This window comes from Idiotropiscis lumnitzeri, chromosome 3 (assembly GCF_059441095.1).
Source record: "Idiotropiscis lumnitzeri isolate Australia: NSW breed Sydney's pygmy pipehorse chromosome 3, RoL_Ilum_1.0, whole genome shotgun sequence".
NCBI lineage: Eukaryota > Metazoa > Chordata > Actinopteri > Syngnathiformes > Syngnathidae > Idiotropiscis > Idiotropiscis lumnitzeri.
Genome location: NC_142393.1, coordinates 33,266,080 through 33,288,541, shown reverse-complemented (window position 1 = coordinate 33,288,541; position 22,462 = coordinate 33,266,080). Strand labels below are relative to the sequence as shown.

The following is a 22,462-nucleotide window of genomic DNA, read 5'->3' as shown; positions in this document are numbered from 1 at the left end:
GCCACCACAAGAAAACTCTTTGTTAGAATCTCTAAATAAAAGATCTGGTATAGTCATACCATATAAGGTCATCAGCTGCTCGGTCCTCACCAGTCTCCGAAGTCAGCTTCCTCATGTAGTTGTTCGCGTCGGTTGGTGTGTCGAAAACAAATGTATGTTACTCATTTGTTAACACCAGAATGGTGGGGTTTATGATCTGATGTCTGTACATAGCCTTCTGGCGCAGCATCTTCCTCACGGCATCAGATCTTCTTCGGTGTTCATACTCTTCAGTTATCTCCAGTAGATTTGGAAAAAATCAGACCTTGCTATCCTTGTATTTCAACTTATTCCGTGCCTGAACGGTGTTCAGAAAAAGTTCAGAATCAGAAAGCCATTTATTGTCATTATACTTCGTGCACAACAAGCTCCCCTCTCCAGTGCAATACAACAATAATTTAATTAAATGTATGAATTACCGTATACGCCTATTATATGGACGAGCATCTCTCTCGACCGTTGACCAAGATCCCTTTGTGGGATTGCAGATTGTGTTAGTACAACCTGAGGGTCAAAGGATATATCTAGGCTTCGAATTGACTGTGAAAAATACATTATGTGAATACAATTTTAAGAGATGATGCAAGGGAAAGCTGGACAAAAAGGCAGCTGTGCACAATGTCATAGTCTGTCTAATTATTCATGTTATTGCAAGCAAGAAACATCACAGGTTTAGACAACAGACTGCAAAAAAAAACAAAAACAACATCTCTCTAACCTGATAAGGCTGATAAGATCCCAGAATGCCTCAGTCTGATAATCTCCCAGAATGCCTCAGTGTGATAATCTCCCAGAAGGCCTCAGTACTGTTTTATTTATTTTGGTGACAGGAATGGCATGAGAGATGCATGTTTTATGTTAATTTTATTTTATATTTTAATATTATTATTTGCTTGTATGCTGTTCAGAGATATTTATGGTTTTGATTTGAAACCATGACTCTAAGGAGTGTGGTGACCAGTGACATCCCTCCCCTGACGTACTCAATTAGATATGATGCCGTGACATCTCTGACTGGTCTGCTACTATCAACCATCAGCATTCGCGAGCTAGCATTCGAGAGCTAGCATTCGCGAGCTAGCATGCTAACACACTCCTCGTAGTGCCGCGCGCCCAGTCTAAGTAATAAATCTAGAAATGGCACCCTTAACTGTTGCTGCGCCAAATACGGTAGATTAATTAAAGATTCAATAATTAAATCGAAAATAAATGTGTTAGAATAATTTGCCGTGACACAGCTTTATTTTAATACGTAGTGCATATCACATGTTGCAAATCTAGTGAAGTAGATTATGCTTGAGTGTTTGCAGTTTGAGTGGAAATGCAGGAGAAACATCGTGCTGAATCCTGATAAGAGATGTTTGCTGAAGTCTGCTGCATCTACGACGACACCTATGCTCAAGAAGAATGTCGAGAATAATAAAGAAATTCTTATGAAGTGGCTACAGAGAAATAACAAGAACAATTATTAACAAATGTAATAAAGAGAAGTTGATATCACACGGCACAACATTAACTACACGGTATAGGTTTTGTTGCTAATTTTGGTTCACACATTAACTAACAACTCTGGGAACAGCCACCTGCACCCAGGTTAAGTTGACTCCAAATCAACATAAAAGAAGTGCGGACGTGAGCAGGATCAACAACAGCTGCGACCAGAATAAACATACCCTTGATCTGTTGTGTAAACCTGTATTGTGATATAACTCATGATTTTCAATAAAAGGCCCAGGGAGGTGCAGTATGCTTCAGAGATTCGACCCGATCACTGGGGTATCATCTCTCCTGGCTGCCAGACTCTTGCCACTTGGTGTCCGTGTCTATTTTGTCTCTGAATTTCCTACTTGTCATGGTAAGGGTCGCTCCACCACATTTGGTGTGATTCTCCCGTGACATTTCAAAGTTCGAGCTGGATGGTGACTGGATCGAGCAGAGGGAACAGTGATGGCTGGAGGAAGACTGTGCACAGCAACTAGTATTAAAACCCTCATTTTGAGGCCAGCCTCGCTAGAACATCCCGACGCTCGGCTCGATCACCATCCGACTGAACCAGAAGGGACAGCACGGAACGCCAGGGGTAAGATAAACATTAAAAATAAATTATGTCTGATTGACGAACCTGACATAAAATGTGAAATTGGACAAATAAAAACACATGTCACTGTTCTGCAGGCTAAGGGCAGTTGTGTGTGAGAGTTCAGCATGGAGATGGCTCTCGGGAAGAAACTGTTTTTCAGTCTATTAGTCTTTGTTTTGATGCACCTGTTGCGCCTGCCAGAGGGCAACACGTCGAACAGGTGTGGGCTTGGTGAGTATTGTCTTTAATGATATTGAGAGCTCTGCTGAGACACCCTGTGGTGTAGTTGTCCGACAGGGAGGAGAGAGTGCAGCCAATAATCCTTTGGGCTGTTTTGACTGTCCTCTGGAGCCTCACTCTGTCTGCCTCAGTGCTGCCGCCGTACCAGGTGGAGACACAGCAGGCTCTCGATGGACGAGTTTTAGAAGGCCAGCAGCAGCTTCTTGTCCAGGTTGAATTTCCTGAGGACCCTCAGGAAGTGCAGATGGTGGTGGACCTGCTTTATCACTGCTATGGTGTTGTCTGTCCAGGAGAGGTCATCTGAGATCTCTACTCCCAGGAACTTGAATGTGTGGACCCTCTCCACACACACGCCTTTGATGTAGAGGGGAGGTGGCACAGTCTTGTTCCTCCTGAAGTCGATGACGATCTCCTTCGTTTTTACAGTGTTGAGCTGTAGTCTGTTGTCCTCACACCAAGCCGTTTGTCTCTGGATCTCCTCCCTGGAAGCTGTCTTCAGATCAGATCAGACAGACCACTGTCGTGTCGTCAGCAAATTTGATGATGGTGTTGTTTCCGTGGGCCGGACTGCAGTCAGAGGCGTATAGAGCGTACAGGAAAGGTTTCAGCACACATCCTTGAGTGGAACCGGTGCTCAGCGTTCGGGTGGAGGATGTGTAGGGGCTGAACATTACAGTCTGCGGTCTGTTGATCAGAAAGTCCTTAATCCAGGTGCATGTGAGGGCAGGGAGGTCGAGAATGTCCAGTTTGGTGATGAGGATGTCTGAGAGCTGTAGTCCACAAAGAGCATCCAGGCATAGCTCTACTGTTGTTCCAGGTGGCCCAGCACAACATGCGGAGCAGTTTTGATGGCGTTCTCGGTGGATCTGTTAGTTCGATATGCAAACTGGTAGGGGTCCAGTGTGGGACGAAGGCAGTCTCTGATGTGCTGGAGAACCAGTTTCTCAAAGCACTTCATTATGACTGGTGTGAGAGCAACAGGACGGTAGTCATTCAGGTGGGTTGTGGGTGATATTTTGGGGACAGGAATAATGGTGGAAGTTTTCAAGCAGGAGGGGATGACTGCGTGAACCAGGGAGCGGTTGAAGATACTGAAAAAACATGGAATAGCTAGTGGGCACAACAACATATTATTCAGACAATTGACAATTACCTTTCTTGGGAATGAAGACTGTTGGCTCGTTGACAATTTTTTCTGAGCAAGCCGTTTTGTACTTGCGCTACACTGTTACGCAACAGTGGGATTCATTTACAAAACAACCGCCGCCTGTTAGGTTTTTCCAGAATCTCTGGAAAAAGGTCATGACTCTTTAAAAAAAATAATTCATTCGCGAGACCGACAAAGTGCAACAAAGGACGCTGGTGGAAAAAGACACCAGGAAAATTACGAGAACAAATATCGTTTGCAAAAGGCCAGGAACAAAATTGTAACAAAAATCGCTTGCCGCTTACGGACAAGGAAGGCGAATTTCTGAAAGCGCACAACTGAGATAATCAATAAACAAGGAAAACACTTACGAATGAATCCGCACATAAATCACGGAAGGAAACAACGAGACGTCTAACAAGTCACAGTTTGGGATCATGAACAAGAAGAATCTTCCGACATTAATCTCTAATCTCGTTGCACACTTGAGTACAATGACAATAAAGGGATTTCTAATTCTAAGTTGTCGGCATGGAGTCCTTAAATAGTCCCGCAATCAAGAACATAATGAGTGACAGGTGCGTGGCTGGTGGGCGCGTCTCTACAGCCATGACGACATGACCCGGAACGAAGCACTGGAAGGAAACGCCCCCACTCCAGCTGGGCAAAAACAAACACAAACATGGCAGGACAAGAAAAAAAAAATAAAAATATATATATATATATATATTGTTGGAGTTGAGTCACCGTGGAAATGAGAAGTAGTTAGTAAATCAACCTTTAAAAGTCAAACTTACTCCAATGCGTGTTCGTTTTTTTTGTACTCAAGAAGAAAAGGGTCAAATAAAGACTCAACAACTGATTAGAGTGCCGATATTTAGTTTCTTCTGGAGTTCAGGAAATAGTACAAAGACAGATATCTGGGCGGCTTTTTCTTAATCTCACGAGAAACTGCACTCGGGCGAGCACAGTCGAAAAATGCGCGCCATCTTTCAGCCCAGCTTCAGTTTTTATAGGAGTTTTTTATGTCAAGGGATTATAATGTAGGTTGAATCGGTCGTCCTCGCTCCCTCCCACGGCACGGGTCCACGTCCAAGGGAAGGTCTTCCCCAGGTTAATCATCGTCTGGATAGTTGATTCCTGTCTGGTCCCCAAGACTGGCACGCCAAGGCTGGCCTTCTCCGGCGGGCAGTCTCTCCGTCTCTCTCCCCGCTGGCATTCCTCTGTAATCTTGTCTGTGTGCATGTATATGCAGGTATACGTGTATGTGCGTGTGTATGTGCAGGTGTGTGTGTATGGGTGTGTGTATGTGCAGGTGTATTTTTATGTGCCTGTGTATGTGTGCAAGTGTATGTATGTGTCTGTGTATGTGCAAGTGTGTATGTGCGTGTGCTCCAATCTCCAATTGTTATGTCTTTCGGAATGTGTTTTTTGCGATAGCATCTGTGTGAGTCCTCCAGTGTCCAATTTGGTATGTTTGCATCTCTACAGCCAATGTGGAGAATGTGCTTCGTCGTCTTTGTCCATGAAGTGCTGTGAATGTGAGGGCAGCTTATGGAAATGCTATGTGTGCAAATCTGTTCTCACTACTGAGAATTTCAATAAAGTTCACACATTTAAACTAAGTACTATAAATTTAGCATATGAGAATAATATAACAAATAACAAATCAGTAAACATCAGGACTACAATCCCAGTCATTCTTGTGACCCGTGCTTCTAGTTTCATTTGATAAATGTTTCTTGTTTCATCAATGTTTAAATTATTCAGTAAATATGAACCTGCTAACTTTAATAATTAGAATTAGAATTAGAAATCCCTTTATTGTCATTGTACTCAAGTGTGCAATGAGATTAGACATTAGACATAATCGACATTCTGTCCCGTATGTGTTTGAAATAATGCCAGTAATCGTAATACAATCCTTATATATATATATATAGATATATATATATATATATTAATGGAGACACAGGATCCAAAATATTACTACATGAAGAGTGGAACCAGGAGCTGAGTTCCTCTGTGTTTGATGAGGGAACACCGAGCTGATCAAACTAAATTTCAAAACAACATGGAACAAAGTAAATAAGGAATTTCTGAAAGACTTCAAATCTTGTTGCGGAAATCATGCTAAATAATAATAACAATATTCCCTTTATTAGTCCCTCAATGGGGAAATTCGAGATTCGAACCCAAGCCTCCTGGGGAGACTGGGTCCTGAACGCGGCGCCTTAGACCACTCGGCCATCCTAAAATATGATCCTATCCTGCTGATGGGGGATTTTAATATACATTTAATATACATACACTCAATGACACTCTTAGAACACTCCACAACACCTTCAGTGATAGACTGTTACACCCTTGCTGTACGAAAGAGAGATTTCGCCGCTCCTTCCTGCCGGCTGCTGTCAGACTAGCAGTAAGGGGGTTAAAAATCCGACGGTTGCATTCACTGGTAGTAGGTTGAAAAGTAGCAGAGGAAAACACTACATCAAAGAGCACTGTCATGTGATCAAAAATAACATTTTGTCCAACACTTTCAAATTTGAGATCGACAATCCAAAAGTAAGGACAAGGGCAAATCTGTGTCCCTGTTTATGAGACACACATTGCACCAAATTGAAAGAGTCTATGAGTCTCGAAAAGTCCTTTGCCAGTGCATTTTCAGGACAGGACACATAAAGATAAAGATGTCCTTTAATAGTCCCACAATGGGGAAATTTGCAGTGTTACAGCAACGTCATAGATCACACAGAGGCGGCGGCGTAATGTAGCTGTTAATGTATAACATTAGCAGCAGACATTCATAAAAATCATGCAAATATACACAGTATATACATATACACACAGATCCCCACGTGTATACACACTTACATCCCACAACATATACAAGGAAGGTAAGGAAACTCCTAAAGTCTGTGCATGGTACAGAGGGGAAATAAATAAAAACGCTGCAATGATAAAAAAGAATACATAAATACTGAATGATAGAAAATACTGCAATGATAAAAATACTGCAATGACAAAAGTACTGTAATGGTAAAAGTACTGCAATGATAAAAAAAAATACTGCAATGATAAAAGTACTGTATTGGTAAAAGTACTGCAATGATAAAAAAAAAATACTGCAATGATAGAAAATACTGCAATGATAAAAGTACTGCAGTAGTGAAAGTACTGCAATGATAGAAAATACTGCAGTGATAAAAGTACTGTAATGATAAGAATACTGTAATGGTAAACAAAATACAGCATTGGTCAATATTTAAGTACAGCATTGGATAAAGCACAGTAGTAGTGAGTATTGCATTCTAGGACTGCACAATTGCACTAATGCCTGCCCGTTTGGAGGCCTGACCTAATGTTCTTGTTAAAAAGTCTGACAGCAGCCGGCAGGAAGGAGCGGCGAAATCTCTCTTTCGTACAGCGAAGGTGTCACGTCTATCACTGAAGGAGCTGTGGAGTGTTCTAAGAGTGTCATTGAGTGTATGTATATTAAATGTATTTTAAAATCCCCCATCAGCAGGATATGATCATATTTTAGCATGATTTCCGCAACAAGATTTGATGTCTTTCAGGAATTCCTTATTTACTTTGTTTCATGTTGTTTGGAACTTTAGTATTTTTTGAGATTCCCAGTGTCTTGTTTGCCTTTTGTTTTTCTTTACATTATATTCCCAATTAAATTACACCCGCCTCGCTTCCCTGCGTTTGGGTCCGTTTGGGTCCCTTCTACACTACTTAAGAAACCATGACAGAATTATTTGTATTATGTGTAATTACTTTACTTGTGCCATAAATAGATTTGATTTGCCATTTTCTGAACTTACCTCACGCAAGCACTTTTAGTTGCACTATCAGATGACAAATTGCAGCCTCCTTTGGTCACCAGCAAAAATGTCTGACTTTTGTTTGGTGCAGATGCTCCCGCAAACTCGAATGTCAGCGCCACATTGATACCAATCACTGGATCTGGAGCTTTGACTCATCCAATCAGTGTGTATCGGTGCAGAGTGTGCAGCCAGCCAATCAGAGCAAAGATGAACAGACTCAGGTAGCTTCGACTAGAATAATGGTGATTTATTACTTTGGTCAGAGAAGTCAGAGGATCATCCTGTTCTGATTTCCAAGGTAATGCTGTCGCTGCCCTGGCTGCCAGTGATGAGAGTGACTGAGTCACTTTCCTGCGTCTTTCATCATCTTCCGCCTCAGCCAGCCTTAATCACCGGAACGAGCGTCACCTGTCAAACACCTGATCCAATGCTCCTCCCACCACTGCCCCCAGGAAGCGGTGAGTCCAAAAAGCTCCCAAAGTAGTAATCAAAGGGTTACCTTCTGAAGCCGTGTGATGCTTAGCTTTTTCATTTTTTGTTGCTTTTGATCTAGATCATGTGACTGTGTCTGTGTCGCTGACATTTGGACATGTGACCATCAGCACGGCCAACATAACCTTCTATGACTGTGGAGCTGTCAGCCAACTCAATCAGACTTCCCAGTAAGACAACACACTGTAGCACATTATCTTACTGTTGCACATTGTTACCCAGTTCTACACACTAATACAGTCTTGTCCTGTGCTGGAGTCTATAAAGGACTGTATGTTCACCTGAGAGGTGTGAGCTATTTACCACGTTTTATGTGCAGGTGAAGTTTTGGATTTTTTAGAGCATGTGCAGGGGAGTTATTAAGCATTTAGTCCATTGTGGTGACCCGCCCCCTTTTAAGTGAATTCAAAATGGCCGACTTCCTGTAAAACTTAGCTCATGGCTCCAAGAGTGCGATGCCACGCCCACAACTTTTCACGAAAAATGACGAATTTCGTATTGTGACATCCTCAAAGCCTAAACACTCATCCGAGCATATATGAGGGCGACCTTGTTGACCTGCTCGGAAAAAAACATCAAACAAAATAACTTATATTTGCTTTAACCAGTTAACCAGCGCTACCACTACGGTGGAGTATCCTCAAATGTGAAATACTTCGAGAAGATAGGATCATTTGAGTCATGTTGCCGGAGCTTTTGTTGCCAGAGAGTACAATCAGATTTTTTAGCACTGTAATGACCACGCCTTTTGACGAGAAGTCACAAAATTTGGCAGAGAGTAAGATAAATGTTTTGAGGCATATGTAACAAATTTTTCGTTAAAAGGGCTCCGTGCAGTACGTTAAAATGTAAAAAAAAAAAAATGTTTTTTTTTTTACACTAGTTGGCGCAGTTTGTATAACAGAATAATAAAATATAGATGTCCTCAGGTCGGGACGTTTTATGTATAGGTGAAGATTTGGATTTTTTTGGAGCATGTGCAGGGGAGTTATTAAGCATTGTCCATTGTGTTGACACGCCCCCATTGAAGTTAATTCAAAATGGCCGACTTCTTGTCCAATTTAGCTCATGGCTCCAAGAGAATATTTTGTAGGTCTTGGCCTTATACATACTCCACAAAATTTTCAAAAACCTAGGTGAAACACTCAACCAACTGCTTTTTTGAAAATTTCTAGAGGGCGATAGCGAGCCATTTTTTTAAAAACTGCATGAGAAACTAATAGAATATTGATGGTTTTGCCAGGCCTGATGTGTATGCAAAGTTTCATGAGTTTTCGTGCATATTTAGAACCTTAAAATAAGCCTTAGTTTATTAGCGAACTATGCAAAGCCACACCCACAGCTTTTCACGAAAAATGATACATTTCGTATTGTGACATCCTGAAGGCCTAAACATTCATCCGAGCAAATATGAGTTAGACCTTATTAACCTGCTCTGAGAAAAACATCAACGAAAATAACCTGTATTTGCTTTAAACAGTTGGTGGCGCTACCACTACGATGAAGAATTAGTTTGTAGATGTCTTCAGGGTTGGGCTATCCTCAAATGTGAAAATTCTCGAGATGATAGGATGATCTGAGTGATGTTACAGGAACTTTTGTTGCCAAAGAGAAAAATCTGACTTTGCAGCACCGTCGTGGCCACGCCCTTCGCCGAAAAGTCAAAAAATTCGGCATTGACGAAGATCAATGTCTTGAGGCTGTTCTGACAAGTTTTCAGTCAGATGTGTTAAACGGGCTCCATGATGTACGCACCGTAACGGCCATGCCCATCACCGAAAAGTTACAAAATTCGGCAGAGAGTTCAATGTCTTGAGGTGGTTCTGACAAAAAATGTAGTCGGATTCGTTAAAAGGGCTCCGTGTAAAAAAAAAAGTAAAAAAAAAAAATTGTTTACACTAGGTGGCGCTGTGTGTATGACAGAATAGAACATATAGATGTCTTCAGGTCGGGGCGTTTTACGTACAGGTGAAGTCTTGGATTTTTTTGGAGCGTGTGCAGGGGAGTTATTAAGCATTTTGTCCATTGTGGTGACACGCCACTTTTGAAGTTAATTCAAAATGGCCAACTTCCTGTGCAATTTAGCTGATGGCTCCAAGAGACTTTTTGGTAGGTCTAGGCCCAATACATTCTCCATAAAATTTTCAAAAAGCTTGGTGAAACGCAGAGCCGGCCGGGGCTGCTTTTTTGAAAATTTCTAGAGGACGTTAGAGAGCCTTTTTTAAAAAAACGGCATGAGAAACTAATGAAATATTGATGATTGTTCCAGGTTTTATGTACAGGTGACGTTTTGGATTTTTTTAGAGCATGTGCAGGGGAGTTATTAAACATTTTGTCCATTGTGGTGACACACCCCCTTTGAAGTTAATTAAAAATGGCCGACTTCCTGTGCAATTTAGCTCATGGCTCCAAGAGACTTTTTTGAAGGTCTTGGCCTTATACATTCAACATAAAATTTTCAAAAAGCTAGGTGAAACACACAACCGGGGCTGCTCTTTTTTCTTTTTTAAAAAAACTGCACGAGAAACTCATGAAATATTGATGATTTTGTCAGGCCGGTGTGCAAAGTTCCATGAGTTTTCGTTCATATTTAGAACCTCAAAATACGTGTTGTTTTATTGGCGATATGTGCAATGCCACACCCAAAGCTTTTCACAAAAAATGACGAATTTCGTATTGTGACATCCTGAAGGCCTAAACACTCAGCCGAGCAAATATGAGGGTGATCTTGTGTCAAGGGAGAATCACACCAAGTGAGGTGAAGTGACCCGCGCCCCGACAAGTAGGAAACTCAGAGACAATAGACACGGACACCAAGTGGCAAGAATCTGGCCAGGAGAGTCGACACCCCAGTGATCGGGTGAGATCTCTGAAACTTCTATACTCCCCGGGCCTTTTATTCAGAATCACAGGTTACAGCAACACATTACAATCAATACAGGTTTATAAGAGTTTATGTCGGGACAGTATCAATGGCATGTTTATTTAAAGGTGTGTGTATTCTGGTCACAGTTGTTATTCATCCTGTCCTCGTCCGCACTCATTTCATGTTTATTCAAAGTGGAGTTTGTTCGGTTGGTCTGACCTGGTCGCTTGGTTTTACCTGCGTGGAGGGGGCTATGTTCTGTTTTATTCCCAGAATTGTTAGTTCATCTGTGAACCGTAATTAGCAACAAATTCCTGTACTATAGTGTTGTGTGATGTTTGACTTATTCTCTACATTACATTTGATAATATAATTGTTCCTATAATATTCTTCACATTTTCCCCCTTTTTAACATATGTAATGTAATATGACATCAAACATACACCACCTCATGTACGATTCTTACACTACTTCAAATTCATAGCTGGCAACATCATAGTTCTCCAACAACATCTCGACCTCCTCCTGTAGGCTGACTTTTGCTCCCTCAAACATGCGGTCAAAGATCTTAAGTATCACATGTCTGAGGCAGGGAATACAACATCAACCTACCACAGCTAGCAGCCCGATACCGACACAAATGGACACTATCACAGGTATGAGAACGTCTCTCCACTGCCCGAACATGTTACTAAACCAGCCTATTACAGGATGGTCAACACCAGAATGAGTGTGCATAGTTTCAGACAACATTTGGAGTCCCTGGAGAGTTTTCGTTAGCGATCCATCGGGGGCCGTATTGTTAGGGATGAACATGCAACACTGGTCATGGAAAATCGAACAAACTCCACCAGCCTCAGCTAGCAGCATGTCCAATGCCATACGATTTTGGAATGCTGTCAAAGAGGTTGCGTCGAGCTGTGCCATTCCCAGGGCGTGTGTGTAATTAGTGAGAGTTAGGACATTATCATGAATATAATTAATACGATCCACATAATTGTTTGGGGTGATCCAAACAAAGATTGACTCCCACCCCGCCGCAATTTGGTCCACCAATTTATATTCGTTTGGCACCCCCCTCGGCACCCCAATGGCATCGATATACGTCGGATTAGGTCCCATATTCAAAAATACGACACTAAGTTTCAACCTATGGTTCAGAGTGTGTGATTTGACCAAAGCTATATGGGCTGGGAATATTACAATCACATGGGCACACGACCCACTCCAATCCTCGGGAGATGTCCTCTGAGGATATTTTATTACTCATTTGCTTCCAGTCTGCAGCTTCTTGCCCTTTAGCTACCATAAGGCCTAAACTTGCCCATGTCTCATGTTGGCTTTTTATTAGAGACACATGTGCATTTGTATGGTTGCAGAACAAGTTTTTTTTCCTCATCACTCAAAGAGGTTGCTACCACTGCACAAGAATGATTCCAATACAAATACAGTGACTTCGCCAATTCAAAATTTTAGCACCTGTGCTCATATTCGTCATCAGAACTAGGGGGTTCCTTGTATGTCAATGTAATATGTAAACTGTGCCTGGACATTACATGTTCTGTTGACTCAACTACATTTTCAGCATATTTGAGCAATTCTGCTGCCCACAAAGGGGCCAAATTTACTTCATCCAAAGTCTAAAAATAATGTGGACTCCCATGGGCCTCACACACACGCACACGCCTTGTGTTTTATTCTTGCACGTAGATAAACCTCTGCTCCGTATATATATTCTGATTCTAATTTGTTTGATTAATTTTCTATTTGTATGTACAATTTGTCTATTTTCAGACTTATCTAGTCATGTTAAACTTGACATATTTATATTTTCAAGACAATCCCTTGCTGAGTGCCCTTCTTTGCCACAATACAAGCATCCTTCCGTAGTCTGTTTTGACCATTCTCTTCCTCTACCATGAGCACGGCCCCTGCCACGTCCTATGCCAGTCCTTTTATTTCTCGCTTAATACACTCTTTCTTCTCCTTCTTTACACCAAAATATGTCTTTTTTCTTCCCTGGATTCTTTTACTTTTTATTTTGCACTACAGTCATGCCTGGCATGATTCATGAACTCATCCAAGTCCAAGTCATGTTTCTTGATCCACCCTTTTATTTCTGGTCTCATTCCATTGAGCTATGCATTTTTCATCTGCTGTTGATACGCTCCATCTATCCGTCCATCATTTACTATTCGACTGTTTGTTGTAAACACTTCCTCAAACCATGCCCTAAACTCATCGACTGGTTAATCTTTTATATTTTGACTGATTCATTTATAGCAGACAATTTCGTTTTAGGTTAATTTTTTACCTGACATGTTTTGGCGAGACTTTCGCATTCTTCAGAGTGTCACATTAGAAATCCCTTTATTGTCATTGTACTCAAGTGTGCAACGAGATTAGAGGGCTCCCCTCTCCAGTGCAATACAACAATAATACAGACAAATATATAAATTAGATAAATAAATAAGAGAGTGCAATGGAATTTAGTACTGAATAGGGTATATAAAAACACATCACGATGCTGTTCTGCAAGGTAAGGGTGTTCTCGTGTGTGTGTGAGAGTTCAGAATGGAGATGGCTCTCGGAAAAAAACTGTTTCTCAGTCTATTGGTCCTCGATTTGATGCATCTGTAGCGCCTGCCAGAGGGCAACAGGTCGAACAGGTGTGAGTTTGGGTGGGTATTGTCTTTGACGATGTTGAGAGCCCTTCTGAGGCACCGGGCGGTGTAGATGTCCGACAGTGAGGGGAGAGGGCAGCCAATAATCCTTTGCGCTGTTTTGACTGTCCTCTGGAGCCTCACTCTGTCCGCCTCAGTGCAGCCGCTGTACCAGGTGGAGACACAGTATGTCAACAGGCTCTCGATGGACGAGTGGTAGAAGGCTAGCAGCAGCTTCCTGTCCAGGTTGAATTTCCTGAGGACTCTCAGGAAGTGCAGACGCTGGTGGACCTTCTTTACCACTGCTGTGGTGTTGTGAGACCAAGAAAGGTCGTCGGAGATCTGTACTCCCAGGAACTTGAACGTGTGGACCCTCTCCACACACACGCCTTCGATGCAGAGGGGGGGCGGCACCGTCTTGTTCCTCCTGAAGTCGACGACAATCTCCTTTGTTTTTTCAGTGTTAAGGTGCAGTCTGTTGTCCTTCCGAGATCAGACCGACCACTGTCGTGTCGTCGGCAAACTTGACGATGGTGTTGTTGCCGTGGGCCGGGCTGCAGTCGTAGGTGTAGAGGGCGTACAGGAGAGGGCTCAGCACGCATACTTGAGGGGAACCGGTGCTCAGCATGCGGGTGGAGGACGTGTAGGGGCCGAGCAACACAGTCTGGGGTCTGTTGGTCAGAAAGTCCTTAATCCAGATGCGTGTGAGGGCAGGGAGGCCGAGAATGTCCAGTTTGGCGACGAGGATGTCTGGGATGATCGTGTTGAATGCCGAGCTGTAGTCCACAAAGAGCATCCTTGCATAGCTCTGCTGTTGTTCCAGGTGGCCCAGCACAACATACAGAGCAGTGTCGATGGCGTCCTCAGTGGATCTGTTAGCCCGGTATGCAAACTGGTAGGGGTCCAGAGTGGGAGGAAGGCAGTCCCTGATGTGCTGGAGAACCAGCCTCTCGAAGCACTTCATGATGACTGGTGTGAGAGCAACAGGACGGTAGTCATTCAGGTGGACGGCTGGTGACTTTTTGGGGACAGGAATAATGGTGGAAGTTTTCAAGCAGGAGGGGATGACTGCTTGAGCCAGGGAGCGGTTGAAGATCCTGCAGAAAACATGTGACAGTTGGTGGGCACATGTTTTGAGGACCTTGCCTGGTATTCCGTCGGGTCCAGTAGCTTTCCTGGGGTTAACAGCCAGGAGCGCGCGCCTCACATCGTGTTCCTCTACGGTGAGTGGGGGGGAGTTGGAGCATGAGGTGCAGGGGTGTGACGGTTGGGGCGAGTCAAAGCGAGCGAAGAAGCAGTTAAGCTCCTCTGCCAGCGATGCACTCGGGTCTGCAGAGGTCATGCTGCTGCCACGGAAGTTGGTGATGCTCCGTAGACCCTGCCACACCTCCCGTGGTCTGTTACTTGCAAGGTGGGCCTCCAGCCTCCCCTTGTAGGTTGCCTTGGCTAGCTTGATGCCTTTGCTCAGGTCAGCACGAGCCACCCTGTACTGGGCTTTGTCGCCTGATCTGAAGGCAGCGTCACGGGCCTTGAGGAGAGAGCGAACCCTGCTGGACATCCAGGGCTTCGCATTTGGGAAGGTCCGTATAGTCCTGTGTAGGGACACAGTTTCCATGCAGAACTTGATGTAGTCCAGTACACAATGTGTGTAGACATCAAGGTCCTGATGATCAAAGAGGTCCCAGTTTGTGTCTTGAAAGCAGTCCTGTAATTCACTCATGGCGTCGTCACGCCAGGTTTTCACAGTCTTTGTGGTGGGCCTGAGTCTGCGCCTGAGAGGGGTGTATGCAGGTGCGAGCTGCAAGGACAGGTGGTCTGACTGGCCGAGGGGGGCGAGTGGGAGGGCCCTGTATGCGTGCTTGATGTTCGAGTACACATGGTCGAGAGTGTTGTCTCCCCTCGTTGGGCACTTGACATGCTGGTGAAACTCTTGGAGTACAGTCTTTAAATTGGCCTTATTAAAGTCTCCCGCTACTACGTGAACGCCATCAGGGTGGGCCCGCTGATGTTTATTGATGACGCACGCGAGTAGCGAGAGCGCCGTGCTAGTGCTAGCGTCGGGAGGGATGTAAACAGCTGTGACAATCACGACCGTTAGCTCCCTCGGGAGAAAATAAGGCCGGCATTTAACGGACATGAACCCGATGTCGGGGGAAGGTGATGATGGTGTCTTGTGACTCGTCTTTATCAGCTGATGTTCCATGAGGACGTGACTTACCTGTCAAAAAATGACAGGCAAGTCACGCCCCCCTGCTGTCCGTTCAGACCTCCAAGATGTTGCTCCAGGTGGTATAGAGGATGAAGGCTCCCTCGTCCCTGTTGATGGTTTTCGTGCCTCGCTTGCGGATCTCAATGGCCTCCCTAATCCAGCGCTGATGTTTGTTTTCTTCGGTGCGGATGACCCTGGCCTTCTCCCAGTCCATGATGTGGTTTTCTCTTTTGCAGTGGTCGGTGATGGCTGATTTGTAATCTTCCTGTTGTGCTTGTTCTTTTATTGCTCTTGTTTGTCTTATTGCCGTCTCCTTCTCACACTGTCTTGTGTTCTTTCTTTCTTGTGTTTAAACTCCTTCCTGTCTCCCCAATGTATGTTTTATTGAATGATTTGCAAGGAATTCCATAAATGCCGTTGCATTTGTTTTCCGGGTGTATTTTGTCTTTTGGGTGTACCAGTATTTGGCGGAGAGTTGTGTGTGGTTTGACCGGTGTGGTGATATTGTATTTTATCATTGCCCTTTTGATACGTTCCATAATTCCTCTTACGTACGGCAACGTTACCATTCCTCTGTGCTCTTGTTTGTTTATTTGTTTTTTCTTCCTCACCTGCGTTGTGTTATTTTTTACCTGTCCTGCGCCTTTTGTTATTGCCCACAAAAAAAAATGGTTATTCTTCTCTTTGCACAGGAGCACTTATTTTACCATAATCTTCTCTGTGCCTGAAAGTTTGTGTCATTCTCTCGAGCACACCTTGAAGTTGTGCTGTAAATTGTTGACTATCAGCAGGCAACGGTGCAGGAGGGTTACCTCCGACTGGATTGAAGTTGCCTTGTACTCTGCCCCAATCTATTGTGAGGGCTGTCTGCAAGTCTGTCCCATCCCATCTGGCTGTACTCCTTGTACATTTATGTGATATGTGCTTACTAGCTGTTGCATATCGCGGCACCATTCTTCTACATCTCTTTTGAAGGTGTTAAGCTTTCCACTGCTTTCACACACTCTTCTTTTGACCAGGTTCTGTAAACAAGAATTGTTCTGCCTTCTCTGCCTCCTTCACCTTCATATGCAGGATTTGCCACTTCAATTATGGGATATAGGCCCTCTTAAGTTACATTTTGTAATTCGTGAGTGGAGTCTGGACATAATACTCCATCCATAATTTTGCTCCAGTTACCCACACCACCAGTTTTACTTCTTGTTTGTACAGGTGTGCTCAACAGAGATGAATATATGCTTGCCATAGTCTTGTTTACAGAAGTGTGAGGAAATCCAGAATATCCTGGTGGCCTTTCTTCTCCCACGGGACCAGACAATAGAGGAGAGGGTTCAGACGCACCTCGCTGTTGCCTGCATCCCATCTTTGTCTCATTATCTTCATTTCTCACAAACGGCCTTTGTTTAGCAGCTTCTTGACCTTTATTTTTTTTTTTTGCACTTCTATTGTCCACTGGTTTAGACCCCAACAACTACTATAACCTCTGCCCTATTTCCAACCTACCATTCATTTAAATAATACTAGAAAAAGTAGTCGTCACTCAACTCCACTCTCATCTAACCTGCAATAACCTTTTTGAGCCCTTTCAGTCCAGTTTTCGTCCCCTCCACAGCACTGAATCAACTCTACTCCAGGTCACCTCTGATCTCCTCATTGCGGCTGACTCCGGTTCACTCTGGATTCTCATCCTCCTTGACATGACAGCGGCCTTTGACACCAACTCACACACCATCCTTCTCAACAGATTTTCTTCCATCGGCATCACCCACACTGCCCTCAACTGGTTCCATTCATACATCAAAGACCACACTCAGTTCATCCAGCTAAACTCATTCTCATCCAAGTCCCTCCCAGTCACCGCAGGTGTGCCCCAAAGCTCACTCCTGGGCCCCCTATTATTTATTATCTACCTCCTTCCCGTTGGCGCCATCTTTAGAAAATTCAAAATCTCTTTTCATTGCTTCGCGGATGGCACCCAGCTCTATTTCTCCTAAAAAAAAAACAGCATATCACTCCCTCCCTCCTCCGCCACCTCCTGTTTGTCTGAAATCAATGACTGGTTCACTAATAATTTCATGAAGCTTAGCAGCGACAAAACAGAAGTTTTTCTTTTCAGTACAAAATCAATACTATCCAAAGTTGGCAGTTTTACAATAACCGTTGGCCACTCCATTTTTCATCCCTCCCCTGAGGTCAAGAGTCTGGGTGTCATCCTCGACAGCACTCTATCTGTCCATATAACCCGGTAAGCCTACTTACATCTGCGCGTATCAGTCAACTCCGCCCCTCCCTTTCCCCCTCATCCGCTTCTATCCTGGTCCATAGCCTTGTCACCTCCGGTCTTGATTACCGCAACTCTCTCCTCTTTGGCCTCCTCTATAAGTACTTCCATAAACTTCAACTGATACAAAACTCAGCTGCTCGTCTCATCACATCACCCACGTTCTCCAACAACTTCACTGGCTTCCAGTCAAATTCCGGATCCAATATAAACTGCTCCTTTATACCTTCAAAGCCATCCATAACCTTGTCCCTCCCTACCTATCCGACCTACTGAACATCATCCCTCCAGTCCGTACCCTCCGATCATCCTCCTCCATTCACCTGTCCGTCTCAGCACCATGGGGAGCAGATCCTTCAGTCGCTCCGCTCCGCAGCTTTGCCACCTGACCTCCACAACACACCGTCTTTCACCATCTTCAAATCAAAATTTAAAACCCACCTCTTTAAGACCGCCTACTCGCTCTGACAGCACCTCTCCTCTATTTTATTTATTTATGTTTTTTCTTATTATTATTTTCTATTTTTTCTAACTTTGAGCAGTTTGGTTTCAATTTATTTTATTGCTTGCAAATTGTATGTACTATTATTCTTATTATTTTGGCACGGGACTCGAACCCTCCTTTTAGCATGGTAGTCTAACCCTGCTTTCTGAGTGCGTTAACAACAAAACAGTACTTACGGTTTGCATTATCAACAGTATTCACGGTTTACGTCTCATCTCCGTTGGTGTTGTTAGTTCTGGATGCCCTCAATCCATGACCCTGGGGAGGCAGCTGACGCAACCGGCTACGGGAAAGTGGACTTCTTTCTACAGACCCAGGCTGGTTGTGCGCACAGTCTTCAGTCGCTGTCAGTAGCACCCCCACGATCGTAAATATGTTGACATCTGGCTCGAAGGACCAAGTTTTATGTTAGAGTTATCCAGTACAATTAAAGATATCCTCAAGTAGGCATGCACCAATTCAAGACAGGAGATAAAGCAAACAACCACAGCTTGTCTTTTGCAAAAGGGGAGACAGATCGCTCTCAGCGCACCAAGGTCATCCAACGTTCTGCCTCCCATCTGTGTCTTTTGTTAAGATAAAAGAGGCAGTTACAAGTGATAACATACCTTACATGGAGTGGTTAATATGTGTGTACGAGTGAATAGGTCATTGTCTGAGTTTGTGGGCATAACAAAAAGCAGTTTCCAATCAGCAATGTGTTTTATTATGGTAACATATGTACAATAGTATACAATTATTCCATCACACTCCACAGCAGGAAGCACGGACACCTCCTTTTAGAAGACACTCTGGTTAACGTCATCAATCTGCTTCACTTCGTTGGCAACCGAGCCAGCGATCCTCCCCTTTGTTAAGGACAACAGCACAATGTCTCAGTTGTCTCATACACACTCTCAGTCCAGGCGCGTGAGCTCAGATGTCATCAATTGCATTGCGTGAGGTATCCCCGGACCAATGAAATCAATGTATTGTCTATTGCACGCGCCACACCAATGTTCAGAGGCAAACAGATCTCAAAGCAAGAATTCAACTCCGGATACCAGAATAGAAAACAATACAGCAGAATGTGTCATGTGTCATTATCCACACAGCTTATCCTGTACAGGGTCGCGGGAGAGTGCTGGAGCCTATCCCAGCTGACTAAGGGCGAAAGGCGCACTACACCCTAAACTGGTCGCCAGCCAGTCATAGGGCAGACATAGACACCATCACTGAGTGGGAACTGAACGCACGCTGCCCGCACACAACTCGGGCGAGTGTACCACTACACCATCAGTGACTACAGCAGAATGGTGAATGCTTAATCATATGACTACAACCTCACTCTCTGATATATTAACGAATATGAACATATTGATTTGACCCAAATGTTAAACAATCCAATGCAGACTTATTGAAGGAAATTAAATCCTATTAACAGACAAATATTCTCATTTACAATGCACAACCATAAACCATATACCTGTGTGCATCATTAACGTATAACTAAAATAACATTGATGTCATGACCCATGTAGGGCATGTCAATGTTTTTGTTATTGTTTTCTTCCCTCCTTCCTGCCATGTGCTTCTGTTATTGTTTTGTCAGCTGTGTTAGCGTTTCCCCTCAGCACTCGTCATCACCAGCCACGCACCTGTTCCCCGTTACCCTCATCAAGCACCTGCTTCCCATCTGCTCCCCTAATGACTCGGACTATTTCAACCTCCCAGACCGACAACGCAGTGTTGGGTCATTTTCGCCTCTGTGTCTCGCTTTGTTGCCGCATTTCATGGACTGCCACGACCGCGTTTATTTCCGGCCCTGTTCATGCTCTCTGGTTCCTTGTCCTTGTGCCCGTTCAGTCTTGGTTAGTTGCCTTTGTTGTTTTTTTGTCCTCGCCCCGTTGTTGTCCCTGCTGAGCTCTTCAATAAATCCCCTTTAAGTTTCACCTACCCCAGCTTCCTCGCTTCTTGGGTCCACCTCCTCATCGCCGCAAGGCGAAACCTGACAATTGACAAAGAAAGTATTCCCCTCTCTTATGAAAGAACTTAAAGGGTTATTGTACAAACATGCAAAACTGCAAATCTTCTGAACATACTCATTTTAATACTCTACAACACATTCTATCATTTTGTTCCACAACACAGCATCCAATGTCATGTTAGACCATGGTATAAAGGCTTCCTTATACTTCTGATGTCCGTGTGTACGTCACTGCGTTAATGTCACGCGTCAATTGCCTTTGCAGTCTCGCACACCCACATGCGTATTTTGAAAATGTGCAGCAGTTCAGTTTCATTCCAAGTTGGGGGGGTGCCGATATGGCTGATACTGGCGAGGACACCAAAGGATGTGGTTACCGCTACATTTTATGACCAATTTCGGTTGCCGTTTTAATAATACAATGCAGGAATCTTCCGCCCGCCAGCGTCTACACTCTTCCCACCAATTATTTTCTTCATACAGACGGATTCGTGCCTCAAAACCTTCCACCTTCACTGGCACTCCAACAATTCCATTCAATTCTGTTCATAACTTTTGTGGACAGAATTTCTAGGCACACCCAAGTCATTGAGGGGGTCCAGTTTGGTGGCCTCAGTAATGCAGCTCTACTTTTTGCGGAGAATGCAGTACTGTTGGCTTCTTCAAGACTCAATCTACAACTCTCACTGGAGCGGTTTGCTGCTGATTGTGAAGCGGTTGAGATGTAAATGAGCACCTCCAAATCTGAGACCATGGTCTGAAAAGGCTGGAGTGCCCTCCCTGGGTTGCAGATGAGCTCCTGCCCCAAGTGGGCAGCATGAGATAAGGTGAGAAGCTCCGTCAATCAGGAGGGCCTCAGAGTCGAGCCACTGCTACTCCACGTCGAGAGAAGCAAGATGAGGTGGCTCAGACATCTGGATAAGGTGCCTCCTGGACGCTGTCCTGGTGAGCCGCCCATGTCCCACTGGCAGTAGGCCTCAGGGACCCGGGACATGCTGGAGAGACTTTGTCTCCTGGTTGGCCTGGGAAGAGCTAGAAATGTGGCTGTGGTGAGGGAATTCTGGTCTTCCTTGCTAAAGCTGCTGCCCCCGCGACATTCATGGGTGGATGGATGGTGAGGAGGATGATAGAAATTATATTTTTCAGGTGTCTGGCATGTGTCGTCACTGTTTGGAAGTGTATTTGGTGTGCTCTGGAACAGCAATGTACACACCACGACCATTGCCCGAATGAACAAACTACCTTCAGCCAGAAAGTAAGTCTGTTTACCCATGTCTCTCTGTTTCTACATTTATGTCTACTTGTCTCTCTGATGTATGATTATTTAGCTGTCTTTCTGTCTGTCCATCTACATTTGCTATCTATCTATAAACCTGTTTGTGTACCTTTGTATCTGTTTCTGTCCATCCGTCTACCTGTCTGAGTTGGTCAATTTGTCAGTCAACCTGTTAGTTTGTCCCTTGTCTGTCTCTTTGTTTTCCTGCCTAAGTCTGTCTTATTTGTTTGACTACCCTTTTGTCTGCCTGGCTGCCTATCTCTGAGTCTGTAGTCCTGTCTGCCAACAGGACTCTACTGGTCCAAGTCAGTGTCCTCAGGTGTTCGGCGTTCAGAGTTCTGCCTTGGTTCCGGTGGGCCTGACAAGTAGTGTGGTTTTGAAAGCCCACAACCTAGACATCTTCAAGGTGAAATAAGGCAACACTAGGGGTGCCACATGATACATTTGTCACACAATACCAATACATTTAAATAATGAATATGTCTGTGACTGCGTGTAGGACGATGAGCCATACATGTGTGTGGTAGAGGTTGAAGAGGTCCTAGTCAACCTCACAGTTATTGTCCAGAAAGGTAATGGAGACACATATTCTCTCACCTGCAGCCCCCACCAGGTAATGTTGATGCACACATACATAAACGCACACAGATGGTCGTCACAGTGACTCCAACCCAACTGTCTGCCTCTTACTCCCTGTAGTTTCAGTATGCCTTGAGTCGACTTGTTTATTCCGTGCCGATCTTTCTGATGAGTGGAGCAAGGCGCATCGATGTTTTACCTGGTCTTCAACGTAAGAACTTCAAGTGCGCATGTGTTCGTCCAAGAGCAATGTTGTCACAGTTTACAGTTGATTTTAAAA

The 22,462-nt window shown here is 44.1% G+C and overlaps 1 protein-coding gene across 2 annotated transcripts in view; it reads left to right on the top strand.

Annotated features, from left to right (window-relative positions):
• plxnb3 (plexin B3) overlaps positions 1–22,462 on the top strand; it is a 250,767-nt gene that overhangs the window by 96,877 nt on the left and 131,428 nt on the right. For both annotated transcript variants that reach the window (XM_088289559.1, XM_088289558.1), the window contains 7 exons: positions 7,434–7,566; positions 7,644–7,803; positions 7,899–8,007; positions 21,474–21,582; positions 21,893–22,009; positions 22,103–22,216; positions 22,303–22,393. In XM_088289559.1, coding sequence (XP_088145685.1) covers positions 7,434–7,566; positions 7,644–7,803; positions 7,899–8,007; positions 21,474–21,582; positions 21,893–22,009; positions 22,103–22,216; positions 22,303–22,393 — 833 coding nt within the window. The remainder of the gene's footprint in view (positions 1–7,433; positions 7,567–7,643; positions 7,804–7,898; positions 8,008–21,473; positions 21,583–21,892; positions 22,010–22,102; positions 22,217–22,302; positions 22,394–22,462) is intronic.